Below are 24030 nucleotides of genomic sequence, written 5' to 3' on the forward strand. Positions count from 1 at the left end.
AGCCCAGAGGGTCAGAAGGGGGTTTTCTCCCGGGGTTGTGAGTTCTTTGGCCAGCGGCACCCTGCCCTGCCGGGGCCGCCCACCCGCAAGCCCCGCCCCGAAGGCTGGAGCTTCCCTGGGGGTGGGCGACGCCGAGACCACGCCCCGAAGGCGGGAGCGGCTTGGGGGCGGGATCTGGCCGCCCTCAGGGCTCCGGCGCCAAGTTCAGAGCCACGCGCAGTGCTCTTGGCCGGGAGGAGGCTGTGCTGCACCAGCACCTCTTGCTCCACATCTCCAGAGAGCCCAGGTGAGGCGCACCCTCCTGTCTGCAGGGACAGAGCCGCGAGCGGGCGCGGGCGGCGGGGTCCATCTCACTTCCACATCAGCCTTTCCCCAGGACAGGGTTGTTGAGTCCTGCCTTTGACTGTGGGGTCCTTTCCTTCCCAATGTCGCCAGCTTCCTCTCTCTCCCACGTCGTCTCCGAGTCCCATCCCCGTTTCTGTTCCCTTTCTCTTCTCTCACTTTTTCTCCTCTATCTCTTCTTTATTGTCTTCCTGTTTTCATTTTCTTCTGTGTCAGTCTCTCTCTCTCCCTCTCTTTTCCTCTGTTTATTCTTCTCCCCTACCTTCTCCCTCTCCCCCCTGTTTTTTCAGCACTCAAGAATTCTGCCTATGATTTTTTTTTCTCCTAGGGTGACTTTCAGGCTGCAGTTGTTTTCCTCCCTCCCACTGTCTCTCCCGGGGTTTATCCTGTGTTGCTCTGTTATTCTCAGCCCGGGCTTGCGCTGGGCAGTAGGGTAAGAACCATGCATCAGCCCCAGATCCTTTCTCCAACAGATTATATCCAAAGATCTGGACATGTATCCTGTTCACTGCCTTTCCTGGGAAACAAAACAATACCAAATGATCACATTATAATGAGTTTTTAGAATGAGCTAAAAGAACATACCTGGTTTTAGAGACAAGGGGTTGATTGAAACGTTTCCTTGACATTTTGCCTTTACTAATAGACACAGACAGCACAGCAGGAAGCTAAGCCTTGCAGAAGCATTTAGGGGGCGTTCCCACCCACACCTGCCTTCTGGGCAGGCTATGCAATGCCAGGTGCAGGGGAGGGAGGGGACAGGATTCAGAGCAGGGTTGTAGGAAGACAGTGGGAGGCCAGGGCTTTGAAACATTTGAGGGAGCCTGGAAATAAGAAATTAACAGTAAATTTCTAAAATATGTAGTTGCCAATGCCACTGATGTACAGAAATGAAATTAATTACTCCTGAGGGAGACATTAGACATTTTATGGCAGTAATTATGGCATTTGAAAGTAATGATTTTAGGTACATTAGATAGGAGGGCCAAGGGGAAAATATTTCCTGATAGTATCAAAGATTGTCGTAGATGCATAAGGGACGAACTCTAGAAAATCAAGTCTCATTCTTTTTGAGGGATAAAATAGAACTATATCGAGGCAATTTTTTGTTTCTTGGTTACAATGTAATCTTATCAGAGATATGTGACTTAGTTTTTAATGATATTTTATGACACATACATATTTATATGTTCAAACACACACAAATACATAATATATATGCACTAAGTTATAAAAGAGCCGTTGTTTGTTTGTAAAGATCTTAATTACCAATAAATGTTGAAGCTTTCACTTCTTGGAAATAAGTTAACATGATATTGTAGTTTATTATGACCTTTAATGAAAATTCAACTAATTTACTTTTGATTGATACAGAAATGGAAATTTGGCCATAGATAAATCACACAGAATTAAACAGAAATTAAGTATGATGAAGGTGCATTGCAGTGTGTTCAGTGAAAGAATTTTCATATGCTAGATATTTTGGACAAATTCATAGGTATGTGCATGGAACTGTGATTTGTGAGGCTTTTTTCTGGTTTAAAAAGTTAAATTGCCTTTATATCTAATCCCTGATCCCCAACATATGCGGATTCTGGGGGGAGGGATAAAAGACTTTGCAAATGATTTAGAATCATCGTGTCTGCTTTGCTTGGCAGATTTCTTTTCAGACATCCAAGAGGTGGCAACTTTTGTTTGAAACATATAATCACACCAATTATTTTTTTAAAAAAAAGACAAACTTAAATATTTTTAAACTTATTTTTCCTCATTAGTGGTCTGTGCCTCTATAAGAACATCATTGTCTTTTTATCCTTAGATGATGCTATTGTTGGAACCTGGGAAGGTCAGAAGGAATAGCTGAGGTAAAATCATGAACTTTTTGCCTGAAGGCTGCCAGTGGAATTGGGACCACTGTCTCAGGCTCCACCTTTATTCTCTAGTTGTATCAGGAAAAGAGCTGCTGTTCCTTGTGCTCTTGCTATCTGGCATGCACAGAGCCCTGTTGAGTCCTGTCCGTGAGTGCCTGAAGTGAAGATCACCATTCTTGTTTTACTTATGAAGAGATGGAGGCCCAGAGTGTTTGTCTGAGCTCAGGCAGGTAGTGGCAGGGTTGATTTGGAACACAAGTAGTGCCCTGGAGCCTGAGTGACCAGGGCTAATTCAGTCCCTTTATGTGACTTCCATGTTGCTGCAGCCCTGGCAAATATAACGTCTAAAATATCACTCCACACAGCACCAGCCACTGCCTATTGGCATTGTTTGGCAGAACACTGCTCCCTGTTCTATGTCCTGGCCATCCTCAGTCATATTCATGGCAGACTCTCAATCTGCACAGCAGGGCCCCATTGAAGCATTGGATCTGCCCTCTGCTTTCACTGGCCCTGCTTCTGCACAGTCTCAGGCATCTGAGTGGGTGATGAGATCGCATCCACCCCTATGAGGGTCGACGTGGCCAAGTTATGTTGCACTAGGGCCACTCTCCCTGCTTCCATGGGTACTGGCTGTGTCCGCAGTCTCCTGCACTTGGCTTTCCTCGAATGCAGCAGGCATTGCTGCTAGAGGGGTCCAGGCGTAGCTGGCCACAGAGCCTGTAGAGGCTGACCAGGAATTGCTCATCTCCCCAGTGCCACCAGCCAGCCTCTGGGAAAGCCTGGATCACCTTCAGTGTTTAATTTCCTCAGTGTGCCAGAGCCAGGAGGATTCCTGGAAACAGGTGTATTCCCTTTCTTAGGAAACCCCAGGACCTCACAATCCAAATGCAGAAAAGGCCCATAGATGATTGTCCTCTGGAATCTTCCAAAAGGGTCTGGGAAGCTTCTGCAGAGACTAGGGATACCAAAGGATTAGAAGACAGGCGGTATTTTCTGCTCTTGTGTGTTTTAACTGAAGAGAAAAGCAGATGCAGCAAAGCACTGCTTGGGGGGAGCGGGTGGGGGTACATGGTGTCTCTGAATAAGATCTGGTGCCTGAACTGCAGCTCAGAACAGCTTGAGGCTGGCCAGTTGGCTTGGGTTAGGGAGTGACTTCAGACATCCCAGGAAAAAGAGGTTATCCAGCTGTTTGCCAAGAGTTCTTTCTTCTGTAGGTGGAGCAGGAAGGAGAAAAATGCCCAGGCTGTTTGGTCATTTATTAAACACTGTTGTGCACTGGTCCCTGAGAGCTCAGGAGTAATGGGAAGGCTGCCATGGAGTGGATTCTGTCCCTTTGCACTCAGTGCGATAAGAAGTGATACCCCTAATGTTTACTGAGCCAGGTTCCTTAGCACTTTCTCTATATTAATCCTTCTAATCTTTCCCACAACCCAGTGAAGAAAACACCAAGGTGACCCTCTTTATAGATCAGAAAATAGGCCTGGAGAGGACCCACGCCTTGCCCAAGGTCACAGGTTGGATACAGCAGAGCTGGCCTCCAACCATGGAGCCCGTGCACTTAACATCTATGTGGATGGAAGGCTCGAAGGTTACCTGAGACAACCTGGTCAAGGTGATAATGTGGGAGAATGTGGCCAGTGGTTCCCAAATGAGTGAATGATCAGTGTGCAGTCAGGGCCCAGAGGATGGGTGATAAACCGAGAACCACAAACTCTTAACACTGTGGGGTGGGCGAGGCTTCATCTCCCAGGATGCAGCACTTGCTGAGTTGGGCAATAGGGGACCCTGGTTGATGGCCCAGGTTGGTTGGAAGCCTTCGGGAGATGTGCTCTGTGTTGGTGGGGAAGGCCAGGCATGGTTAGATCCCCTGTAGACTTGGGGAGCTCAGTTTCAGAAAGTTTCAAAGATCATCACTTGATTTCTGTGATTCACGTGATCTGAGGGCTCTGAAAGTGGTGGGTGAGTCCTGGAATTAAATCTGTTTTTTTCAAGTAGGAAAGACATGGGGTGGCAATGAGAGACATCTGTGTGGCTCAGAAAGATGTCTTGCTGAGGTCAGAGGGACAAGAGCCAAGGAGAACAAGAGGAGCCCTTCCCAGGACACTCACAATGACAGAGTGACGAGGGCCAGTAAAGAGTGTCAGGGGGTGAGAGCCCGGGTGTGAACTGAACCTACTGAGGAGAGCTGACGACCACAAAGCATCTTTTCATATCATGTTCGGAGCAAGGAGAACAAGGGCTTCATAGATCCATCGCCGTCTAGGGCAGCTGGTGTCTGTGAAGGGGAGGAAGGCACAGCTCCACTGTGCCCACAGCGGTCTGGACAGAGGAGGATCTGCAGGTGCAAAGGGCGCAGGCAGGTTCCCGGAGGAAAGCAGGAGCCAGGTAGCACTGGGCTGCAGTGTGTGTGCTCAGGGCTCTGACCAAGAGAATGCCCTAGCCAGGGTATAACATGACCTGGAATGAGATTCCGCCATCTGAGGTGCTGTCTGAGAGGTGTTGGAAATGAAGCCCAGAGGTGGAAGAGACTCAAATCTGATGTTGGCCCTGGGAAAGATCCTAGACTAAGAAGAAGGCTGTGAGTCTGTGGGCAAAGGAGAGACGTGCATGAGGAGCTGGCGGGGGCTCCCTGGGGACAAGTCATGCCAGCCTCACGTCATTTTCCACCTTGCAGGTCTTCGATCTGGCCCTTGTTCTGTTGGGGTTCTGGAGGACGTCCTGTGCCCTGGCCTCACTGACCTTACTCCATGCAGTGCTGACGCATGCGACAGCGGTGACCCTCCGGGGTCCCAGGTGGGATGAAAGGTCCCCAGCTAGTTCCTAGTTTCATCTCCTCATTTTCTCCATCCTCCTGCTCCTTCTTATTAAGATCTGGATGTTAACATTGATGGAGTGTGAAGCTGGGTGGGATATTTAATTCAGCAGTTGGCGGTGTCAGGATCCACAGTGGTCTCTGAAAGCTGAGATGCTGCCCTGAGTTTATCGGGATGGCATTTGGCAGATTGGAGATAAGTGCATCTGAATTGAGACACATAGCTTCCCTCATATGGTTTTTATGAAAATGAAATGAACAAGGTGCCTTATTTCATTTGTTAATACTATTGTTTGTCATGTAGACACTTACGTAGCCGATAAATGGTGACTTCTATTCTGATACCCTGAAGCATCCTGATAGCAAATGTTCCATCCTGCTGTAAAGGAGAACTGGCTTCTTCCAATTAGTCATACATGAGTAGGTCTGGGATGGCCTGGAGAGACAGCTTAGCCGGAGCGCATTTTACAGATGGAAACCTGAGGCTCAGAGAGGTTGAGTGCTTTGCTCGGGATCATAGAGAGGAGTGATGTTTCTGCCTCTGCGTCTTTGGGGGACACTGGCCGACATTCGTCTCTGATGTCAGACACCCCCTCTGAGGAATCCACTCAACAAGGGCATCAGGAGTGGTGTGGAGCCTGCTGCATCACGTGGTTTGCGTCCTCTTCGTGAAGTCACACGGGGTGGTCTGCAGGGCAAGGCGGGGTGGCGATGTTCCACAGGAGCTAGTCAAAAGCTTGTGACAAAAGGGAACGTGAGGTTTTATGTTCACTTTTCTTGCTTTCTCTCTGATTTATCCCATGCTTTCACTCCATGAGAGTGTTGGGCTCTCTGTCTCATCTCCTTGAGAGCTCCTGCAGGAAGTGGCTGGACGCAGGTACATCCTTTCACGGCTGGGCGGGAAGCAGGGAGAGGAAGAAGCTGATTTGGCCCAGGCTATATTTATGCATAGCAAGCCATGGAGGCTCTCATCCACTCCTAGATTCTCCCTGAGCCCTGGGATAAATATTTTCTAAGGATGAGAATTCTGGAATACTGAGTGGAGTCTGGTTCTGCCAGTACCTCTCACCAGTGGAGGGGGCACTTGAAGAGCTTGAGTTCTAGTTTCCAGAACTTGAGGGTGGGGCTGGTGAGAGCGGGTAGGGATGAAGGCATCCCAGCAGGGCTGATACCACCTCCCCATGGGTGCCACCTTTACATGTGGTCAGTGCATGTCTTCCCTTCCACACCATGGGCACTTCCAGGGTGAGGCCGAAAGCTGGTCCATCCGTGGAGGTCCAGTTTGGCACAGGCAGACAGTTCGTGAAGCTCTGCCAGGGGAGCAGAGAAGCGAGTGGATCCATGTGTGGGGAGAACCAAGAGTGAGCACTTCTGGCGAGTGGAGATGAGGTTACACATGCTCTCTCTAGGGGCAGGGCCAGGTGGTGAGGTGGCAGCCCCTTAGTGTGGGGGTGGGGGCCAGGCACAGCCAGACCCATCCTGCCAAGCCTGCATGTGCATTGCTCCAACTTTTGTCCTTCTGTGCACCTATGCCTACAGATCCCCTGTCCCCAGGTGCCTGAAGTGGCCTGGCACTCCTGAGGGTCAGGAGAAAAAATGAGTATGGCAACCAGCAAGGAAGGAAAACTGCCCTCAACCAGGGTGCAAACGCAGTCGAATTAAGTCAGAGCTGGCAGGCGGAAGCCCTGTGTGCTCTGTGAATGTGGCAGCTGCTGCTAGATGCTGACAGGTGCAGGGGCAGGGCTGAGCCGGCGCCTCCGGGTGGCAGCCGTGTGTGTGTGTGTGTGTGTGTGTGTGTGTGATTGTTATTGCTGGCTCCTCTGGGTGGCAGCCGTGTGTGTGTGTGTGTGTGTGTGTGTGTTATTGCTGGCGCCTCTGGGTGGCAGCCGTGTGTGTGTGTGTGTGTGTGTGTGAGAGAGAGAGATTGTTATTGCCGGCATCTCTGGGTGGCAGCCGTGTGTGTGTGTGAGTGTCTGTGTGTGATTGTTATTGTTCTGTGAGAGAGTCCTGGAGGCATAGTGCTCCGAGCTGAGGTGAGTTGTCACATCCATAGCAATCAGGATTCTTTGGATGCAAACCACAGCGACGGACTCTGGCCAACTTTGTCAAGAAGGAATTAATTAGAAGGTTATGGTGGCAGGTAGATCACAGTGTCAGAGGAAGAACTGGAGAAATAAGCTCAAAAAAGACCAGGATTGAGCTATTCAGAGAGTTCCAGTACCAGGCACACATAAGCAGCTTCTCAAACTGAAACTGGGTTTGGTTAGGAAGGATGCTGAGTAGCACAAAACAGAACCAAGCCATCTGACTGCTCTTGTTGTAGAGATTGCGTATTCCTCCTTTCCTGTCAGCTGGTTTAAAAACCTGGGGCAAAGGGGGACCCTGCAGTCCACCCCACTCTTCCTGAGATGCCCTGCGGGGGTTGCAGAGATAGATCAAACACAGGCTGTCTCTCCCCAGGGACCAACAGTCCAGTAGGTGGTAGCGGCAACACTGACTATGGCCAGGCAGGCTGCTGAAGGTGGTCTCTGCAACCTGAGTCAGCACGGCAGCCCTGACGGTGTTTTGGTGTGAGCAGCTCGCAGATGCAGCCCAGTTGTTTTGCTTTCTGGGCCGCTTCTTGAGGGTCACCTCAAGTCTGCACACAAGGGTAGAGCTGCAAGCTCTGGAGGGAAATAGCACTGGGTTATAATTTCCACTGGAGGACATCTATAATTTCATGTCTCTGAGTGTGAGTTTGGCCACAGGCTCCTCTGTAGGTGTCTGCACGGGAACCAGTGAGGACCCTAAGGCTTGAGCCCCCATTCTGCTGGATCTGGTGGTCTGGAAGGCTGGGCATAGTGTGACTGCCTCAGCCCCTCCATTTGTGCTAGGGCTGGGGGAGAAGGAGGATGGGGTGGGGAGTTCTCTGACTTTGCACAGTGGGAGTACACCCTTCTTGGAGGATATGAGTGCAAATGGATGTCAAGGAGCCCAGAGCTCTTCGGAGCAAAGAGCTGGGCAAATTCCTGGCTCCCACTCTAACTCTCTCTCCTTATTCTCCCATACCTCCCTCGGCAGGGTTGAATTTCACAATTGGGTCTGACCTGGCTTAGTGTGAATGAAAAGTGGTCGTTTACAGGAATCCTCTCTGTCTCGCTGAATTCCTGCCCCTCAGTCTTTTCCTCACGACTGAAATATACCCAGCCCTTCTTTTCCACTAGGACTTTGCCTGTGCCATCTTACCATCCCTGATTGGTGAACTCGTATTCATCCATCAACACCCAGAGATAATATCACCTCCTCAATGGGACATTCCTCAGGCACCCCAGGCAGTCCATGGTCCATCCCTGATCTTGAAGCATTTCTCCCAAACCACTCAAGTGGGCTTGTCTCCATCCCAGGTCCTGTTACGAAGAGGTGTTTTTCTCTCTCATTGCATGTGGAGCAATACTTCCATGCTATTCATCCTGTTATCACAGAATAAAAGAACGACTGTCTCCCCTAAGAGATATGGTGTGGGTCCCTGTGGCTAGACCATGTGATCTTACCCATAAACAGTCCTCACAAACACTCTCGATTTACTTCTAACCCACTCTTGTCACTGCCTGGCATTCGCGTGTGCCGTTCTCTCTGCCCTCTCTTTTCTTTGTATCTGTCTGCCCTTTGGAGGCCTCCTGCCTCTTCCAGGAGGGTCTCTCTGATTATTCTGGTGCCCAGAATTAGAAAGTATATGGGGTACATGCTGTGGTGTGTGGTAAGTGTTTAACAGCTGGTTCTCAGCATGTAGCTCCAACATGGATTTTGGGTGATATTTTCATTTACAATAAAGTGTAAGATGAAAGTGGAACAATGAACATATGTCAGAACTTCACTTGTTTGTCAGTGATCTAAATAACTTCTTTCCTAAATCACATAATAGTTTCGGAATACTAGAAGAATAGTCCCTCAGCTTTTTGTGAGCTATTCACAATATAACAGCTATCGACAAGACAAAAATTTCAGTTTAATCTGCATTATTGACAATTTTTTCCCATTACTTTCTTAAGTCCAGACAACGAACAAAACAAGAAATCAAGCCTTGATTTATAGCATTTCCATAAATAATCCCATTCTGGCTGATTCCCTGATTTCTGGCCACTCACGATATCCCTGGATGTGGCATGAGGAGGAGTGGACCATGGCAAGCCCCCGCACCGGCAGGTGGAGCAGCGTCCACAGCGTAGGCAATGGGAATGTGTAGTAGAACGACTAGGAAATGATTGGTTCTGAGTATGTATTGCCTGTGTTTTTAATATAACTTCTTTGACTGTAAGTTCGTATAGTTTAGTTTTGAATAATGTCTGAGTTAAAACAGCTAACTTGAAACATTCCTGATCATCTCACAAGCCGCTGTGAGCTGGCTCCCGCACACCACTGGCTGCATACCAAGAAAATCAAGTTGCAGGCAGAGAAGAAAACCTTCAGACAGAATTGCATGGCTGTGTCCACTCAGTTTCCTCAGGGGGTGAGCTTTATTAAGTGCCACAGTAACAGATACTGTCATTGGTTCAGTCAACAACTGTTTCTAACCCCATCTCACTTGGCTTTCCTGCACTGCAGAGGTTGGGAAGCTAAACCCATGTTTCCCAGACTCCTTTGCAGCCAGGGTGCAGGCCTTCGACACAGATCCTCACAAGCAGCCAGATACATCACCCAGCCCTGGATGTGCAGTCGAGTCCCATGAGCTGAAGTCTTTGGCATGCAGGTGATATCTGTCACTCACAGTGGCAGGGACATCTGGACTTGTGGGGTGGCTGTGGTGGACTTTGTAGGAGTTTGGTCCCTTGCGATGGGTGCTGGTACCAGCAGTTTCTACTAGACAGTGCCAGGGCATGGTTAGGCTTTTTTTTCTGGCTACCCTGACCCTTGGAGAGCTCCCAAGCTTGGTCTCTGGCTCTCACAGGGATTTAATGAGCTGCATGATAGCCTTTAATAAGTTCCTTTCTGTTTAAACTACCCAGGTAGAGGCTGCTGTCTGCAGGTAGGAAGCCCTGATTGCTGGAACCTAAGGGATGTGAGAAATCACTGTGGAGTGTCAAGGTAACCAGGGATCTGCTCCTGGGACCTATTAATCCACCTTTTAGAAGGAGTCCACAGTCCTGTTTGTATTTGAATATTCATGAACGTTAGAAGAGCAACTTAGTCTGGGTATGGCTATGGCTGACAGAAGTATCATGCTGTGTCACAGCTGATTATTAGATCTGCATTTTTTGCCCTTTAGCTTGTCAAAATAATGTCTAAAAAACCAGATTGATCACAAAAGATGCATCATAATGCCACATAAAGATGTCACTCGGCGCCTTATAGTATTTAGGACCATAGAGGACACCTGGTCCAGCCTCCTCATTTTGCAGCTGAGCAAGATCTTTGAAGGACAAGGACCTGCCCAAGGCCATCTAGAAACACTGAAGTGGAGACTCATACCCGAGCATCTTAACTTTTGCCCACCCCACGCTGTTTCTCAGTCTTAACCAGCAAGCTTTCCTTGTTATTTTGGTTTGTCTTACGTCTAGGTTTGATCTGGCAGCACATTTCAACATCTGGTGAAGGCATGGGAATAAAACAGTGTAGGTGGGTGGAGCACCTAAGAGCGGAATGTTTGGTGTTCTCTCAGGGTACACTGGGCAAGGCCTGCTGGGCCGTCCTTCCTCGCCACGCTGCCTGCGTTTATTCAGTTAAGAAAGTGGCACATTTTGTATCTTTGAGAATGCAAGTATTTTAGTTAGGAGAGTGATGTTCCGTCTATGGAAGACTTTGCCTCTCTCCATCTTGGGCTTGGAGAAGGTGTCCCGTGTCCCAGCAGCATGGCTGTGTACAGTCATTGATTCTTTTGTTTACTTCTCCATGCCATACATTTTGTTCCTGTCCCTTGATCACAAAGAAATAAATGAACGTTCCTGAGGCACTGACATGGGCCGGGCGAGGTGGGAGCCTCCTTCTAGATATTATTATCCTATTTAAATGCATTATGTTCCCACTCATTTCACGATTGCCCAGTATTCAGAGAAGTTGCATTACACAACTGAAGCTCCATAATAAATGCGTGGAGGTGAGATTTGAACCCACGTCTTTCCCATTCTACTTTTTGTGCCTTTCTGTTTTAATTTGCTTCTTGGTATTCCTGTGTATTATTAATAGTCTGAAGCTTGGAAATAGATGCAATAGTCATTAGAGTGAAGAAAATACAGTGTCGTGCTCTCTGAAGGATAACAAGGACATTTTTGTTGTAATTACTATTTTGATTTTTCTTTTAAGAATGTTGCCGAGGAAGGAAAACAGGGAAAAACCAGCAAAGCTCACTGTGTCTAACTTTTGCCACATGCATGGACCTAATTTCTTACTTGCCAAGCACTAGAGCCTTTATTTTTGAGACTCTGTGAGGGTGGCTGAGTTCTGCGTGCTTGCTGGGGTTGGAAAAATCTAGTGTGATGGGGGTCAGTGGCCCCATGACACGCCAAGGCAGAGTAAGCCACAGAGCTCAGTCTGCCATAGGTGTGGCCTCCTTCCTTCCTCACATCTGTGTCAACACCCGGCAGGAGGTGCCTGATTCCAGTGGGGATGAAGCAGCCTCTGCCCATCCCTCCATCACCCATCAAGAGCCCTGGACACACATGAGGTTGAACCCCCAGATGGTGGCTGCCAGGGGAGTGTGTCCACCTCTCACTTAGGCCAGGTGCGTGGCAGCTCACTGCGGCAGGCATCCCATGGGCGAGGTCGGTGCTCTCCTGATGTCTTTGATATTTTTCTTTATCTGGCCTAGTCTGAGACCAGTACTTTCCCCTGCCTGTGACCCCTGACTTCATTTGCAAAGTTTTCTCATGCACTTTCTGAAATTTTCATGACAGAGAGCCCTGGAGGAATTTGGGGCAATGATGGAGGTGGAAGAAGGTTTAAAGCTAGGAATCTTTATGAATTTTCTCTGTTTTCTCCTTCTCTTTATTTTTTTTCTTGACCTGTGCTTCACACTGGTCTCTGTCTTCTCCATGCTTAGAAAGCAGAGGAGGCTTGAGCTTCCAGCAAAGACCTTGCGACATGTTACTGGATACAGGCTGGTGCATGGAAGGGGTGGGTGGGGAGGGCTGACAGGAGGGTGTCCCTCCCCTGAGCATCACCGGCTCTGTTCTTGGCCAGTTGCTCTTTGTCCCCATATTTCAGGTTCTCTTCCTGCATTCAAGCATGGGCAGGGCCAGGGCTGCTGTTTCAGGACTGCATCTAGCCCTGAAGTTTTCTCTAGGCCTCCACAGGGGACCTTCCTGCTCTGAACTCCACATGCATTCTCCAGGCCACACTGCACACTCACCCTACTCTCCAGTCATTTCCAACTACTTAGAATTCAGTCAGTGTTGAGAGTCACCAGTCTTATGTAGACTGGAGCCTGGCACATAGTAGGTGCTTTTTGCATATTTACTGAGTGAATGAATGAACAGAAAACGAAATGCACTTTGCCTAAAAGCTGATCTGATCTGATCTGAGTGCCCAGGCATTTCACCCTTCTTCCAAAGCTCTCCTTTTGTTCCTGTGGCCCAGGGAATGCTCAGTTCCAGGCTTGGCAGAGGAGGGGTCTCTCTAGGCAGTGTGAAACAGACTGTGAAGCCCCCATGAGAAATAGTCCACCCACTGGGAAGGCCCCTCCGCTCCCAGGAAACTCCAGCCAGAGCACTCCAGCGTGGGGGCTAGGACTCCTCTTTTCCAAAGGAGAGTAGACGGTGGGAGGAATTCACCTCAGAATGATTTCCTGGAGCAGTTAGGAAAGTAGCATCTCTGAAGTCACAGAGGCTTCAGCTCCACTGGGCCGTGAGAATCCCTTACAGAATTCTGACCCCGACCAAGCAGAAAAGGGTACTGCCGCCTTTAAAACAGTTGACTGCAGAACAAAACAAAATGCTAAAATAAGACTAGAGTAGTTTGAAAATATTGGAAAGTTGAGAAAAAACTCCCCCAAATTCCATGATACTAGCATCATCATAGTATATAGCACATTACATATATAGTGTATTATATGGTATATTATGTATACATACTATGTATACTATATGTTATATGGTGTATGTACATAGTAAAAATTATTTTTCACATATCTATTGCTTTGGTATGTTCTCTTTCATGTTTTTGTGTATTTGGTAGATAGGCTTTTTTCCTGTTTTGTTTTACAACATGTTTATATCTGACACTAACATTGTATTATAAGCTTTTTTTCCCATACTATTACATAGTCTTTATAGCCACACTTAAAAAATGAATCATTTATTTCTAAAAACAGTCAGGTCCATTTTATTTTGGCTTCTGGATCCTGCCCCTCCCCGGGCACTCTCCCGCTGCAGAACTATGTTAGGCTCAGTTCCCCAGAGAGCCCTCAGGTTTTCCACACCACAGGCCCCATGCAAGCTTCTTGTGAACCCTGGGCAGCCCCTTCTGGGTCCTCAGAGCTCAGTTTAGATGCCACCATTGCCTGTTTGCAACACTGGCACATGTGCAGGTCCCTGTGTTCTGTACAGCTGAACTCAGGACTGCCTCATCACCACTGTCACTACCGCGCCTCGCACAGGGCCCGCATGCTGCATGCTCTCAGTGAATGCTTGCGGAATGAACGGAAGAGGGAATCAATGAACAAATGACCTGGTGGTCATTTTCTGTGTTTCCTCCTGGGGTTTTTCCTTTGGTGTATGCATTTTGTGTGTGTGTGTGCATAGAATAGGTTACACCAAATCTATAATCTTTTTGTCCTTTTGCCTCCTCAGCATTCGTTCATAAGCATAGCGAGCATCACTGTCCGAGGCTGCACAGTGCTTCGTCTTGCGTATGCATCCTGCTTTGTTCACCATGTCTCTGGAGTTACGCATTTACTTGCTTGTTGCTTTCACCACTATAAACCATGCCTCATTTCCCTCTCCTGTTAGGCAGATCTGACCCCTCAGCCTGCCTCTTCCAGCCATGGTCAGACTGTTGTTAGTCCAGCGCCTGAGGGAGAGTACTTTCAGAGTTCCAGGCCCTTGTGTGACCTCCACCCTTAAGGTGACTCTTGGCACTCACAGGCCAATCAGCTGTATTCTCAGAGAGCTCTGAGAATACAGGCTGGTGGGCTATTTCCCGAAGGAAAAGCTGGGTGGGTTCTCACTGGGGTTGGAACCAAGGGGAGATGAGGAAATGGGAATAGGTTGGACGCCCTTGGTGGAGCTTCATAGTTTGATCTTACATCAGAGTTGGAAAGCAAAGCATACCCTTCTGCCACAGCTAGTGGTTTCCCCACCTGCGCCTGAGCTATGGACTGGGCAGGGGCCAAGTGCCCAGCAAGGAGCACAGGGAAGGAGCAGGAGGTGGAGAAGCTCAGAGGCAGGCTGCAGTAGGCTCCTCGCCCTTCTCACCATGCGGATGTCTCCTCCCTTGGCCCTATGGGAATATGGAGGGCTCACATTCTCCTCTCTGTGCAGGAGCAGGTCATAGGCCACACTCTTTGGGAGGAGAAAGAGTTGACTTCTTTCTAACAGTCGCTGTCCTGTCATTCATTCATTCATTCATTCAGCAAAGGCTTCCTGAGCTCCTGTCCTGTTGCAGGCTTGATTAAGTACTGCAGATGTGAAGGTGAATTGACATATTTGGGTTCTTAGAGTTTGCCTTCTAGCAGACCACAAACAAGTAAATATAATGTTGCAGGTGGTGCATGCAGGCCTTTGGTGCCCAGGACAGTGAGGGCATGGAGGAGGGAGTGTTGTCTGTGTCTGAGAGCACTGGGCAAGCCTCAAGGGGAGGCTGTGCCTGAGGTGCATTTTGGAATGAGTTCACAGGTACGATGGGAATGAAGCTGCCCACATGTACTTGGGAGTTGGGGGAAGAGTGGGGACACATGACTCTCACAAGAAGCATGGCTCTGAGAAAATCAGAGACCGTGCAGAAGCTGACAGGGCATGTGATGTGGACAAAGGGGCCACCAGGCTGGGAGGCAGGTCTGGTAGACCGAGGAGCAATGGGTTGAAATTAGGGCCGGGACAGAGAGGGCTGCGTGAGGAGCAAAGACCATGAAGTCCATGGTCCTCCAACACTGCGACCCTCATGCTGCGGCCTCCCTGTGCCCTCAGCACTCAGCCAGGGCCAGAGGTAGCTCGAGCATGGAGCAGGGGCTGAAGGTGCATGGCTTCCTCATGATGGAGTCTACTTGTTGACAGATGACCCAGAAACTTCTGAAGGGCCCCCAAGGCCCTGATGCAGCCCCCAGAGCAGGCTCTTTCCCTTCCCCTGCAGACTCTCCATTTCATGCCTGGTTAATCCCCAGGAACCACTTCTGACAGGGGAATCCTACGTTTCTCTCTACTGAGCTGTAGAGGCTGCTGCCCATGGGCATTTTCAGCAGAGACCTCAGTCCCTACTCTGCCTCAGGGAGGTGGGCCCTGGAGGATGGTGCCATCCATGCTCCTTGTCTCCTGAGAGGTGGTGCAGTCAGCACACCCATCCCACAGACAGCGGAGGAGGCCTGAGCATCAGGGTCCTGTCTGATGCCAGCTCATGATGCACTGTGCCTGAGTGATGAATGCCCATCTCACTGCCTGTCGCTTCCTCTCTCTGCAGGGCCCTGTGGCCGAGTGTGTCCAGCCCAGTGTCATGGGGAGCTTCCATATCTCATGGCTCATTGCTGGGCCAAGCCCTCCAGAACCCCAAACCCCCAAAGACTGATGAATGCCAGAGTGGCCACCTTGCTTATCCTGTGGCCCCGGCCCTGGTGATCACCATGGCAGCTGGGAAGGGAGCCCCGTTGAGCCCATCAGCTGAAAACAGATGGCGACTTAGCGAACCTGAGCTGGGCCGGGGCTGCAAGCCAGTGCTGCTCGAGAAGACGAACCGCCTGGGCCCTGAGGCTGCTGTGGGCAGGGTGGGCCGGGATGTGGGCAGTGCGGAGCTGGCACTGTTGGCAGCCCCAGGCAAGCCCCGACCTGGCAAGCCGCTGCCCCCGAAGACACGTGGAGAGCAGAGGCAGAGCGCCTTCACGGAGCTGCCGAGGATGAAGGACCGGCAGGTGGATGCTCAGGCCCAAGAGAGGGAGCACGATGACCCCACAGGCCAGCCTGGTGCCCCACAGCCGACCCAGAACATCCCCAGAGACCCAGCTGGCAGCAAAGTCTTCTCTGTGTGGCCCAGCGGAGCACGAGGTGAGCAAAGAAGCGCCTTTAGCAAACCAACCAAGCGACCAGCAGAGAGGCCTGAGCTAACCTCAGTCTTCCCTGCAGGGGAATCTGCAGATGCCCTGGGGGAGCTGTCTGGACTCCTCAACACTACAGACCTCGCTTGTTGGGGTCGACTTTCAACTCCCAAGCTTTTGGTTGGTGATTTGTGGAACTTGCAAGCATTGCCACAGAATGCTCCACTCTGTAGCACTTTCCTGGGTGCCCCTACACTGTGGCTGGAGCACACCCAGGCCCAGGTGCCCCCACCCTCATCATCCTCCACCACTTCGTGGGCCCTCCTGCCACCCACCCTCACCTCCCTGGGCTTGTCCACCCAGAACTGGTGTGCAAAGTGCAACCTGTCCTTTCGCCTAACGTCCGACCTGGTCTTTCACATGCGATCCCACCACAAAAAGGAGCATGCGGGGCCTGACCCACATTCTCAGAAGCGGAGAGAAGAGGCCCTTGCCTGCCCTGTGTGCCAGGAGCACTTCCGGGAGCGCCACCACCTCTCCCGGCACATGACTTCTCACAGCTAGCAGGTGGCCGCAGAATGACCTGCTGGGTGCGGCAGCCAGTTTTTGGCAGAGGGGGGCTCCCTGGGCCTGCGTTGAGGGGGCTGTCATGGTCCTTTGCAGAGCTGCCACTTTTGGCATTCATAGATAAACAGCTCAGGCATAATTTGAAAAAGCCACACCTGCATGATGTGTTTTGAAGGAAATGAAGTCGTGAAATAAAGTGATGGGCTTTGCAAATCCAGGGTAGAGGCCCTAACAGGCACAGAGAGCAGGGGCAACTCCTGGCACACATCATGGGCTTTGGAGGCACACAAGCCTGGATTCGAATCTGGGCTCTTTCACATACTAGCTGTGACCCTGGACAAAGAGCTTTAACCTGCTGAGTCCCCATTTTCTCATCTGTGAAATGGAGATGATAACACCGTGTGTTAGGTTGGCATTCAGGTCACATGAAAGGTGTGTGGAAAGTGGCCAGCATTCTGCCTGCAGACCCTGAGCACTGAGTCAACAAGGTTTGTGATGATATCTGTACTAGTTAGCTATTGTTATTAACAAGATCTCCATGGCAGACAAGCTAAAGCCTCTGCCTAAGTCGTGAGTCTGTGGGTTGGCTCAGGTTAAGCTGAGCTTGGCTGGGCTTGGCAGCAAGTCTCAGATTTGATCAAGTCATATTCGTTTTCTTCTTCGGCTGGTGGGCTACCCAGAGCGAGCACGCTTCTCTCGTGGTCATGCCAAGAACACAGGAGGGTGAGTCTAACAAGCACACCTCAAGCCTCTGCTTGGGTCACATTGCCAACGTCCTCTCAGCCCATACAAGTGGCAGGACCAGGCCCAATATTAAGGAGTGGAAAAGTGTAGGCTGCCCTTGGTGAAGCTGTGACAAGGGAGTGACCATCTATCCCCTCCACAGGAGGGTGAGGAATTGGGACAGGTAATTCCAGCCAATACCTGGTCCATAGTTCTTCACATTGTGAGTATATGAATACATGGAAATAGAACCCCCTCCCCACCACCTACACACATGCTGTTTTACGTTCCAAGAATAGGACATGTCCAAAAACTAGGCTTCCAGATCGTGAGGCTGGGGAGCATTCTAGGTACCATTTACTATCTACTGCGTTTCGGTCAGTAGCTGTTGTAGGTACCCGCATCAGCCCTTGTTCCTAAGGATGTGTGGAGCCCAGGCCATACTCTTTGACATTCCACAGGTCAGTCTGCGTGAAAGCCCTTTGTGGGGAGTTTCCAAGCCAGTGTCGTTTTTGCACTGGTTTCCACCTCACTGTCAGATATTGTTCTTTTGTTATGCAGTTTCCAGCCCTCCAATGAGTCCCCAGCACAGATCTCAGGCTTGTGGCTGGGAATAAGCCCGGCTGAGCAGGTGGGGATCTCAGCCAGCCTCCCAGACTGCACCTCTTCTCTTGCTCTCCTCTGTCCACCGTTCCAGGCAGCAGCACTCCCACCTGGCTGCTCTGATGTCCTCGCTCCCTCCATTCCTGCCTCTCACCATGCATGCATCCATTGTCCACACACACACAACCAGATAATCTTCTGAAAGTGTAACTCAGATGATGCCTCCAACCCTGTGGCTGCCCTTCACACTTACAGGCCTAACCCCAGCAGGACCTGCCAGCTGCTTCATGAACAAGTCCCTGCCTCATGTTAATTGCAAGCACTCATTTCACTCTCCCTGTGTGCCAGGCAATAGCATAAGCACTGGAAGAATACAGATGTTATAGTGAGTCCTACAATAGCCCTGGAAGGCAAGAGCTGTTTCCTTTCCATTTCTACAATGAGTCAATTGCAGATGATGCTATAACACTTCCAGTGTTTCTGACACTTCCCTGAAGCTATACCTGCTACCTTCATGGGCTGAGCTTGCCCTTTTGAGGCCCACAGGTGGCAGTGGGCAGAGGGGACCCCGCTATACCACCTCGCTGCTGTTCCACTGTCTGCTCCTGTGTTCTGACCACAGCTCTGGTGCCGTTTCTCAAGCCTGGGCTTCATTCAACATTTTCTATCTAGCTCTTCATGGTGCTGCTCCTGCTATGGTTCCACAGGGCTTCTTCTCGCAGGTCAGCTCCTTAGAGAGGTCTCCCAGATTCCCCATAAAGCAGCCCTGCAGCCTCTGTCTCTCTCAGCCGCATCACCCTGTTGCTTCCTTCACAGCATGTCTCACCATCTGCAACCATCTTTCTGTTTGTCGTCTTGTTGATTTGCTGCATCCACACTGTCAGCAACTTGGGAATAGAGATACGTTTGTTTACTGTGCATCCCTGGTGCCCAGAACAGGGCATGGCATATTGTTGGTGCATAATAAATATTGTGGAAATAATTTCTGTGTGAGAAGCTGGGTCTGAATATGTGTGCAATCTTCCTTTGGCTGTGGAGGGTTGCAGGAGGCTGCCATGCAGCTGTAAGTCTCCATGTGTACTGAGCTTCCTTAACCTACGCTGTCTCCCTGGCCGGGCAAGGGATTGAGTGAGTGGGTCCATTTCCATTCATTTATTCAGCATCCCTGGGCACTTTGAGCTGAGCCTCAAAGGCAAGTATGTGCCGGTGATTTGGTGATGCAGGCAGGAGAGCAGTGGCTGAGGAGAAAGATCAGTCCAGAGTCTGCAATTGTGTCAGGGTGTGAGGAGGAGATGGAGGGGCAGAGGTAGGAGGGCCTCACGGGAGAGTGGTTTGGACCGAGGGGACTGAGGGCTTGGCTCGGAGAGGCACTTTGGGGGTGCTCTCCAGCTGCAGTGGGGAGCGTGGCCTGGAGGAGGGGGCCTGGACCCCCTGAGCTCATTGTCTTCCACATCTAGAAGAGGGAAGGGTGCTCCCTGCAGGTGCCAATAAAACATGATCATTCCCATAGGGACACTGGGAGGTCCCTTGCTCACTAAGACAAGACAAGGAAAGCTCAGCCTTGCTGGCCCCTTTAGGTGCTGTGTGGGGGTGTCCTTTACACATGGAGAGGCTTAGCACAGAAGGCAGCTGAAGCTATGGGAGCCTCACCGTGTGCTGTCTCAGGAGGCAGGAAAGGGCAACTCAAGGTCTCGGCATGAGGCCCCACACTATGCACTTGACACGCAGCAGCCAGGAGGCAGATTGTTATTAATAATTCCCCCTCTACTGCAGATGACATTAAACTCCAAGAGGTCAAGAACTTTCCTAAGACCATGGGCTCAAGAGCATCAGTGCAAGAATAAGACTCCAGGACCCCAGATTGAGCTCATGTCCTTTTTAGCCTGCCACTTGTCTGCCCAGCCCAGTGTGGTTGGATGGTTCAGGAACTGGGACAGCAGCAGGTGTAGGCTCCCTGTCTCAAATTTCAACTCACACCTGCTACTCGTAAACACACGCACTTTCCTATCGTCCTTCTCTCCAGTACTTTCACTATCTTGCATACTAAGTCTTTCACTGATTTGTCTTGCTTACTGTGTCTCCTATCACTAGAATGTAAGCTCTGTGAGGGATTTTTGGTGGTTTTTTTTTTTACCTGCAGCATTGCTGGCATCTAGAGAAATGTAGCCACATAGTAGGTGTTCAACAGACATTTGTCAAATGAATGAATGAGTGAGATGCCTGGTTCTGGCCTGGCAATTGCCACATCTCAAATCAGCTTCTCGGGAGGGTTTTAGGATCTATCAAATGCTGTGCACAATTGTCCTTCTCTGGCTTAATTGATTGGTTTGTAATTTCTGTGAAATCTCTTTGAAAGGCAGAAATGTGCCAAGACATGATAGACACTTAGAACTGAAGGGACTTTAGATTTCTAGACCACACCCTCCCTGTACAACATTGGACTTTGAGGTCCACAGACATGAGCTGATGTGCTCAGCGTTGCAGGGCAAGTGGTGGTGAGGTCAAGTTTAGAACCACTGAGAGGTCTGGACCTTGCCCCATCCACAATCCATGAGGAACCTCAGCTAGGCCAAACGACAGTTTACACTGCATGTGATTAGAACGGCCTCACATGTAATTATTAGTAACCTTGACCAGTTACACCATTCCCAAACAGGATAGGCATTTAGGAAAATTTGAAGTTATGAAAAACAGCACACTATCTTTCCCCAACTCTGATTTTTAAGTTGGAGTTAATTTTGGTAAAAATGGATGTAGATCCAAATTGCTCACAGCCAGCCATTTAAATGGACAAACTCAAAAGTGATTTGTGGAAGTGATGGGTTTACAGCTTGTTAATATTGCAGTCCCAATTATCACCAGGCTGGGTTCCCAGAGTCTCTTTGGGAGTCAAATCCTCTCTTAGCCCTTCTCCATTTCTGCCCTCCTGTATCTCCTGGAGAGTAGACATGTTAAATCATGGTTTTGCTCAAGCTCTCTCTACCACTTCTATGGTCTGAATGTTTGTGTCTCCCAAAACTTATGTAAAATCCTAACCCCTGAGGTAATGGTATTAGGAGGCGGGGCTTTTGGGAGGTTGGAATTCGTGCCCTTACAAAAGAGGCTGGGCGCAGCGGCTCATGCCTGTAATCCCAGCACTTTGGGAGGCCGAGGCGGGCAGATTATGAGGTCAGGAGTTTGAGACCAGGCTGGCCAATATGGTGAAACCCCATCTTTAGTAAAAATACACACACACACAAAATTAGCTGGGTGTGGTGGTGGGTACCTGTAATCCTAGCTACTTGGGAGGCTGAGGCAGGAGAATTGCTTGAACCCAGGAAGCGGAGTTTGCAGTGAGCCAAGATTGCACCACTGCACTCCAGCCTGGGTGACAGAGGAAGACTCCGTCTCGGGAAAAAAAAAAAGAAAGAAACCCCAGTGGCTGGCTGCAGTGGCTCATGCCTGTAATCCCAGCACTTTGCGGGGCTGAGGTGGGAAGATTGCTCAAGGACAGGCATTTGAGACCAGCCTGGGCAACATAGTGAGACACCCCCTCTACAAAAAATACAAGAATTAGCTGTATATGGTGGTGTGTGTGCCTATAGTCCCAGCTACTCAGGAGGCTGAGGTGGGTGGGGTGGGCGGGGGAGTTACTTCAACTCAGGAGTTTAAGGCTGCAGTGAGCTATGATTGTGCTACTGCATTCCAGCCTGGGCAACACAGTGAGACGCAGTTTCTAAAAAATTAAAATAAACCGCAGAGACCTAGTTCCCTGCTTCCACCATGTGAGAATGCAGCTGAAAGTTGCCATCTCCCAACTAGGAAGATGGCACCAAACACCAAAGCTGCTGGCACCTTGATCTGGGACTTCCGAGCCTCTAGAACTGTCAGCGATAAATTTCTGTTGTTAATAAGTCATCCGGTTTATGGTATTTTGTTATAGCAGCCCAAATGGACTAGGCAGTCACCTTCTATATGCCAGTTAAGAGTTGGCATGAGATGTTGCCACAATGTATCACATCAGCAGGTATTAATTTTACAATCCTGGGCAAGAATTACCACATTCCTTAAATTCTCTATGTCTAATTGAATCAGCTCAGCACCCCATCCTGTGGGCCTGGTAAGATACTCACCCTGTCACTATTGAATTCCTAACCTATCTCTCAAGCTCACAAAAGCTCCTCAATGCCCCACCTCAAGATTGTACCCTGTCGCTTAGTGCCCCAGGGTGTCCCCTTGCTGTTCTGGCCAGCTTTGCTTCTGTTCTCCACTCTCCTAGGATCTAGGGCCTTGGTGGCTTTCTGGCAAAGCTGTTGGTAGGCATGTGACACGAAGACACTGAGTCGATGAGCAGAAAGTCTTGGCTGACCTTATGGAACAGAGGAGGAAAAATATCCACAGTAGCTGGAAACATGGCAAATTCTATCTTAATAAATTATCTCCCAGCGGCAGCCATTCAATTCAGATTTATAAAAGTCCTCAAAATATGCTAATGAGGCTAAACTAAGACATTCTCAATTCATATTCATTTTGGTTCTCGATTTTAACAAAGGTCAAGTTTTCTTTCTGTTTTTACCTGGGAAAGGAGTAAAACCACTACAATGGTGGGCTCCTAGAATTCAACTTCTTGCCAATTCCTGCATCTCTAGGCTAGGGATCCTAAGCTCAAATGTCTATTGAAGTAGGCTAATGAGTGGATGGAGATGCCTGTAAGTGGCAATGGTGGGGAGCTCAATGCCTGGGTGAAGACTGCACAGCCAGGCTGGATGCAGGCCTCGAGAAAGGCCAGAGTTCAGGTCTTTATATGAAATTTGTTGTCAACCGACACAATAGTTTTGCAAACACTGATGGCCAAAGTGACATGGATTCATGGAAGCATGTCAGTGGTGGTGATGGTGCAGGGTCGCCACCAGCCGGTGACCCCTTACTCTGTTATGCTCCCAGCTTTGGAACAGGCCGGTGCTGGGCCTGGCGCTTCTAACCTCAGCCGTACTACCCTGTTCCTGTGAGCACGGAGAGAGAGCCCTTATCAGGGGTGAAAGTCGGCCAGAGTAGCCCCCAGGCCGGGCTTGCACTCCTCATTCCCTTGGGAAGTGATGGCGCCATCTGGAGGCAGCAGGCCTTCCTGCAGGCCACTTCCCTTCAGAGAGGGAATCACGCACCCTTGTCATTTGCCTAATTTTGTTGTGTTTTTAGAAGTCATGTGGTAGGTCTACAGATGGCATAGCAAGATCAGAACCTCATAGGATAAACCTTTTATTTGAAAAATAAGCCATTCTCCAACATGGGTTGGGTTGTGACACTTCCTAGGAGAGAAGAAGTTTCAGAAACCGTTTTGTTTGTTTGTTTTGTTCTGGTTTTGGAGATGGAGTCTTGCTCTGTTGCCCAAGCCTGAGTGCTCGATCTCAGCTCACTGCAACCTCAGCCTCCCAGGTTCAAGTGATTCTCTCGCCTCAGCCTTCCGAGTAGCTGGAATTACAGGCACCCGCCACTATGCCCAGTTAATTTTTGTATTTTTGTAGAGATGGGATTTCACCATGTTGGCCAGGCTGGTCTTGAACTCCTGACCTCAGGTGATCTGCTCGCCTCAGCCTACCAAAGTACTGGGATTACAGGCCTGAGCCACTGCGCCCGGCCCAGAAACCGGTTTTGAAAGGGGGTTGGGGAGGCAGTGCCTGCAGGGAGAATGGGAGGGGTTCTCTAACGTTTTCTTTCCATTCATCTTGCCATCTCGTGTTTTCCTGGGGCAAGATGGAGGAAGCCACTATCGTCTGATCCCATTGCTATTCTAAGCTGCTTGGATCAGGAGGCTATTTTTAGTGCTGGCAGCCCTGGTCAGCAAAGCAGAGAGGGTACCTAGGCCAGGTGGCAGCTAAATCCCATAGGAACCAGGGGATGGGAGGTGGGTGCCCCCAGGCAGGGACCTTGGAGGTGGGTTTCCTGGCCTGGAGTGTGAACCGGCTGCGTTGCTTTTCTTTCTG

General features: G+C 49.8%; 1 protein-coding gene across 1 annotated transcript; it reads left to right on the top strand.

Moving 5' to 3' along the window:
- The first annotated feature begins 197 nt into the window (after positions 1-197).
- ZNF488 (zinc finger protein 488) lies at positions 198-19060 on the top strand. The gene is given in 3 exon segments (XM_016918195.4): positions 198-286; positions 15610-15744; positions 15746-19060. Coding segments are annotated over 2 exon segments (1023 nt in total). The 5' UTR covers positions 198-286; positions 15610-15717; the 3' UTR covers positions 16742-19060.
- Positions 19061-24030: the final 4970 nt, after the last annotated feature.

This window comes from Pan troglodytes, chromosome 8, assembly GCF_028858775.2.
Source record: "Pan troglodytes isolate AG18354 chromosome 8, NHGRI_mPanTro3-v2.0_pri, whole genome shotgun sequence".
Classification (NCBI taxonomy): Eukaryota; Metazoa; Chordata; class Mammalia; order Primates; family Hominidae; genus Pan; species Pan troglodytes.